The 4,950-nt window shown below is 42.8% G+C and overlaps 1 protein-coding gene across 1 annotated transcript in view; it reads right to left on the reverse strand.

The window, feature by feature from the left end:
* Positions 1-564: 564 nt before the first annotated feature.
* Positions 565-4,950, reverse strand: part of Sod2 (superoxide dismutase 2) — an 8,853-nt gene continuing 4,467 nt past the window's right edge. The window contains exons 4-5 of the mRNA XM_021221177.1: positions 2,543-2,722; positions 565-1,155 (exon numbers count right to left, since the gene is read on the reverse strand). Of these exons, the coding sequence (XP_021076836.1) occupies positions 1,010-1,155; positions 2,543-2,722 (326 nt within the window). The 3' untranslated portion in view covers positions 565-1,009. The remainder of the gene's footprint in view (positions 1,156-2,542; positions 2,723-4,950) is intronic.

Consider the following 4,950-nt stretch of genomic DNA (forward strand, 5'->3'; position numbering starts at 1 on the left):
GGCCCTCTTGTGACTATAAGTTCTTGAAACTGAAGAAAAGATGAAAATTCTGTGTCTCTGAAAACTAATGTTCTGAAGACACCCTACTGACCTCACTCAGAAACCCATTTGCAGCTACTGAGAAAGGCGCCACCACACCCAGGGTCCAGTTCTCCAGAGATACACAATCCATGGGGCTGAATGGCTTCCCAGAATGCCCTGTGGCCTAGTGCCCATGGCTAACATCATCAGACAGGCCCTACCTACTTTGTCCATCTTGAGCACATTCATACAGCACACAGTTGGTTTGTAAGGACAAGGTTAGCTGTTTTTGCATGTCTGCCTATAGAAAACCCGGAGGCACCATTACCCTCCTCTCATAATAAGTACTCCTCAGGCAAAGCTATGGGTCTGCTGACCTTTTTCCATTACTGAGGTAGAGTCCGGGGCCTTGCATAAGACTGGCAAGGCTCTACCACTGAACTCCATCCATAGCCTTGATTTAGAGTTCGAGTGAAAAAATGGTGTGCTGTGAAACTGTGACCATAAACAAAGACTACTAGGTGATGTCCACTAAATAGAGGATTACTTACAAAAAATAGCAATTTTTAATAGAAAAGAGAACTATTCGGTTCTCTATTTCATTATTTAACAACACGGGGGGGGAGGGGAACAACTCAATTTTTTTTCTAACTGCAGTAGAACAGGATTACAGACTCTCCCACAGCCCCCCCCCCAAAAAACAGAGATGGGATATTTCTGATGGTCTTATAATGACAGCTATAGCATCCAAGCAATTCAAGGCTCTAACGAAAATATTCAATCAAGAGCAATTCACACAGAGTATGCGCTGTTCTCAAACAGTTGCTGAAGAATAGATTTAATTAAAATAAGAAATTATCATAGTATTATCACGTATGTGGAAAGACATCAATAAAGACTACAGCACCTCAGTCATAGTGCTGCAGTGCTCTACACTACTATAAACCAGCAGGAGCCTGGCATATTCAACGTGGCCATGAGCGAGGCTTCACTTCTTGCAAGCTGTGTATCTTTCAGTAACATTCTCCCAGTTGATTACATTCCAAATAGCTTTCAGATAGTCGGGTCTGACGTTTTTATATTGAAGGTAGTAAGCGTGCTCCCACACGTCAATCCCCAGCAGCGGAATAAGGCCTATCAGAAAGAGGGAAAAATTACTCCTTAATACAAGATCATTCACTTGCTTCTTAGATAATTGAAAATTTGCATATCCCTGCAAAAACATGTCAAGTTTTTATTTTGGAAGAAAATATAATAAATATGAAAGAGCCCCTGAAAGGTCAAGTTAAACTACAGAAGCTCAATCCCCGCTGCTAAAATGGCAATAGTAGGGCCTAGTGTTGAAGGCCAGTCTCCCCCAGGCACCACAAGTGAGAGGAGACAGCTAAGGCCCCGAGCTTCCATTCCAGAGGGGACTTTCAGGTTTCTGGAATAAACATCAACGAGTCACTAAAAAGAATTGCTGGGCTGGAGAGATGGCTCAGCGGTTAAGAGCACCGACTGCTCTTCTGAAGGTCCTGAGTTCAAATCCCAGCAACCACATGGTGACTCACAACCATCCGTAATGAAATCTGACGCCCTCTTCTGGAGTGTCTGAAGACAGCTACAGTGTACTCACATATAATAAATAGATAAATCTTTAAAAAAAAAAAAAAAAAAAAAAGAATTGGTTAACAAGAAGTTAAACAGAACCAAAGAAAATGAACACTACCTTCAGAAATTAAATGGTATAAATAAAGAACTTAGTTCTATACGTTTAAAAAAAAATTAAGTCCTCAAGTCAGTTATGGTAGCATAGGTCTGTGTTCCCAGTACATGGAGGCCAGGCAGAAGGGTACGGAATAAGCCAGACCAGAGCCACAGAGCAAGACTCAAGTCTCAAACAGACTTCTCAAGCCTTCCTACGAAATCATCCCAACCACTTTATCTAGGCAGTTGTGAGGAACGTAACTCATTACTAAGAAAGTAGCAATATTTTGAGTGTCTTTTCATTCCAGTGTGCTTTCTGTGTGTGGAGAGGAAGGACTGTGGAAGCCACACCTCTCGGTGGGGTACCTGAGAAGCAGGCCTGACTGAGGAACTCACTGTACACAAGTTCACCATGGCTTTAAGAGACTCGGTGGCATCTCGCCTCCTCGAAATCTGAGTGTACATGAAGAACGAGTGACTCGGGAGAGGTGAGAAGAGGGGCAGGAACTAATGTTTGAGATGTCACAGCAGAAATGGAAGCCACAGCCAACTGCTACCCATGGTGGCTCTCCACTTCCCTCAGTCTTCAGTGACATAAAGGACAACCAGTTCAATCAGACCCAGGGAACAAGAAAGCATTTGCTGAGCTGAGAGTGTCACACATCAGTCAGTTTTTATTATAAAAACTCTGGATACAATTTACTAACATTTGCTCAAATTATCATACATTCACACATTTAAACTCTGCTAATTTACCTTATTTCTAGCTTAATCCTTTCTAGGAAGCCATATCACTGAAATGGGAAGATTAAGAGTTTTCAAGCTCGCTCACCTGTTGTTCCTTGTAATGGGTCCTGATTAGAGCAGGCAGCAATCTGTAAGCGACCCTGCTCCTTATTGAAGCCAAGCCAGCCCCAGCCTGAACCTTGGACTCCCACAGACACGGCTGTCAGTTTCTCCTTAAACTTCTCAAAAGACCCAAAGTCACGCTTGATAGCCTCCAGCAACTCTCCTGAGGGAAGAAAACAAAGACAGAAAAGACTTCAAAAACTACAATAGAATGTTAGGTTCACCACACTAAAATATTCTTGTCAAAGGACCAGCTGGACCACACCTGAGAGAAGATGCCTACGTCCCACCACAGGGACACTGGGCTGAGGTTGATTAGTGAGTATACTCGGGGTCTCTGCTCCCTGTGCTAGTGAAGAAAACTAGCAAGGGAAGGGCCTTGTCATGAGCCTCCTTTCCATTTCTCCCATTTCATAGATGTACCCTATTCTATGAGCCCATTTGGAAACTGAAAGTTACTGCTGCTATACAACATTCTCCAAGCCTAGATCTTCCCATCTTTATCATCTTGTTCTTTAAATGAAGGCTTCTCTCTTTGTTATTGAGCTAATGGTACACTTAAGAGGGCTGCAGTGGAGCTCAATGAATACATGAAGCCCTGGAGTTGACCCCAACAAAGTAAAGGGAAGAGAGAAAGAGAGGGGGCAGTGAGGGAAAATACTAACAAACACACACACACACACACACACACACACACACACACACACACGCACACATACCTGGACTCAAACTTCTGATCCTCCTGCCTCTCCCTCCCAAGTGCTGGGATTACGGGCATGTACTGCCCCACCCCTAGAATCTTTTTATTCTGTAGAAATATAGAACTGATTCTACATGAAGCATATCAACTGAATCAAATGGGTCCGACATCTCACCTCTCTCATTCTATTGGCTAAAACATAATTATCTTTTACAAACAAGGCTAATGCTTCAGGTGGCACAAACTGTGTAACAGAAACATCAACAGGAGAAAGAAGAAGAGAAGGAGGGAGAGGAGGAGGAGGAAGAAGAGACCTCAACACACCTTATATCCTGGTCATAGCCAAAACCTCACAAGTATCAAGTCATGGTCGAAGTGCTTATTACTAGTGAGTAAGTCATGCTGCCTTTTACAACCGTGGTTTTTAAAAAGACAGCACAAGCAACATTATGTTGGGAATGCAGCTCAGCAGGGAAGGTTGGCTTAGCACATGGAAGACCAGGGTTCAATACCAGCATCATCACCAGAGAGAAAAGAACTGGAGAAGAACCAACAAAACCAGGAACTTAAGGCACATGCAAGAGGGAGAAAAATCAAGGGAGGAGATCTATGGTATAGCCCTCACTAATCAGAGGATCACTGAAGTCACCTGCGCCTCCATAAGCCACACAGAAGTCAGAGGAACCATGGCACCGTATGGATAAGGCAGTCTTACAGAAAATATATAGGGTACAGAGTGGCTAAAGAGTAGAGGGTTTGGTTTGTTGTTGTTATTTTCGGTTTTGGTGTTTTGTTTTGCTTTTTTATATTTCTTTTTATTTATTTTATATATATGAATACACTGTCCCTGTCTTCAGACACACCAGAAGAGGGCATCAAATCCCATTTCAGATGGTTGTGAGTCACCATGTGGTTGCTGGGAATTGAACTCAGGACCTCTGGAAGAGTAGATAGTGCTCTTAATCACTGAGCCATCTCTCCAGCCTGAGGATTTGTTTTTGTTTAAAGGCAAGAAAACTGTCTCTTCATTGCACAAAGTCTTTCTTTTTGTTGTTTTTGTTTTTATTTTCATAGAAAACTTGTTTTACTGGGGCAAGTGAGCTCTTCACATTAGGAATAGTAATCAAAAGCACTACTCTATGAAAACAGCCCCATAAGCACCCTGTATCCCATGGACAAGCAAGTACAGTTCAGACGGCTACGTATCCATGTGTCTTCTTTCCCAGGGTCCAGGGCCAGCAGTGGAAAGGTCTCTAATTACTAGGTTTATCCAGGTTTTCCCTAACGCTTATCCTAGGAGTGGGCAGTGCATGGGGGGTGGGGGGAGTGAATGAGTGAGTGAGTGAGAGAGAGAGAGAGAGAGAGAGAGAGAGAGCGCACACCCTGAACACATTCTCTATTCCTCCCTTTGAAACTTATCAACTTGTCACAACCTGACTGTAAAAAATACACCAATATGAGAACTCAGGGAGAACTCAGGTAATAAAACCCACAGTCCTCTGGAGGCAAAGTCAATAGGCACATACTTGGCATACAGAAAATACTGAGTTCAGTCCCTAGAATAAAAAGAAGAAAATCATCAATGGAATAGAATTGAAGATCCAGAAATGAATCCACATACCTATGGTCACTTGATTTTTGACAAGGGAGCTAAAACCATCCAGTGGAAAAAAGACAGCATTTTCAACAAA

Source organism: Mus pahari, chromosome 21 (assembly GCF_900095145.1).
Source record: "Mus pahari chromosome 21, PAHARI_EIJ_v1.1, whole genome shotgun sequence".
Classification (NCBI taxonomy): domain Eukaryota; kingdom Metazoa; phylum Chordata; class Mammalia; order Rodentia; family Muridae; genus Mus; species Mus pahari.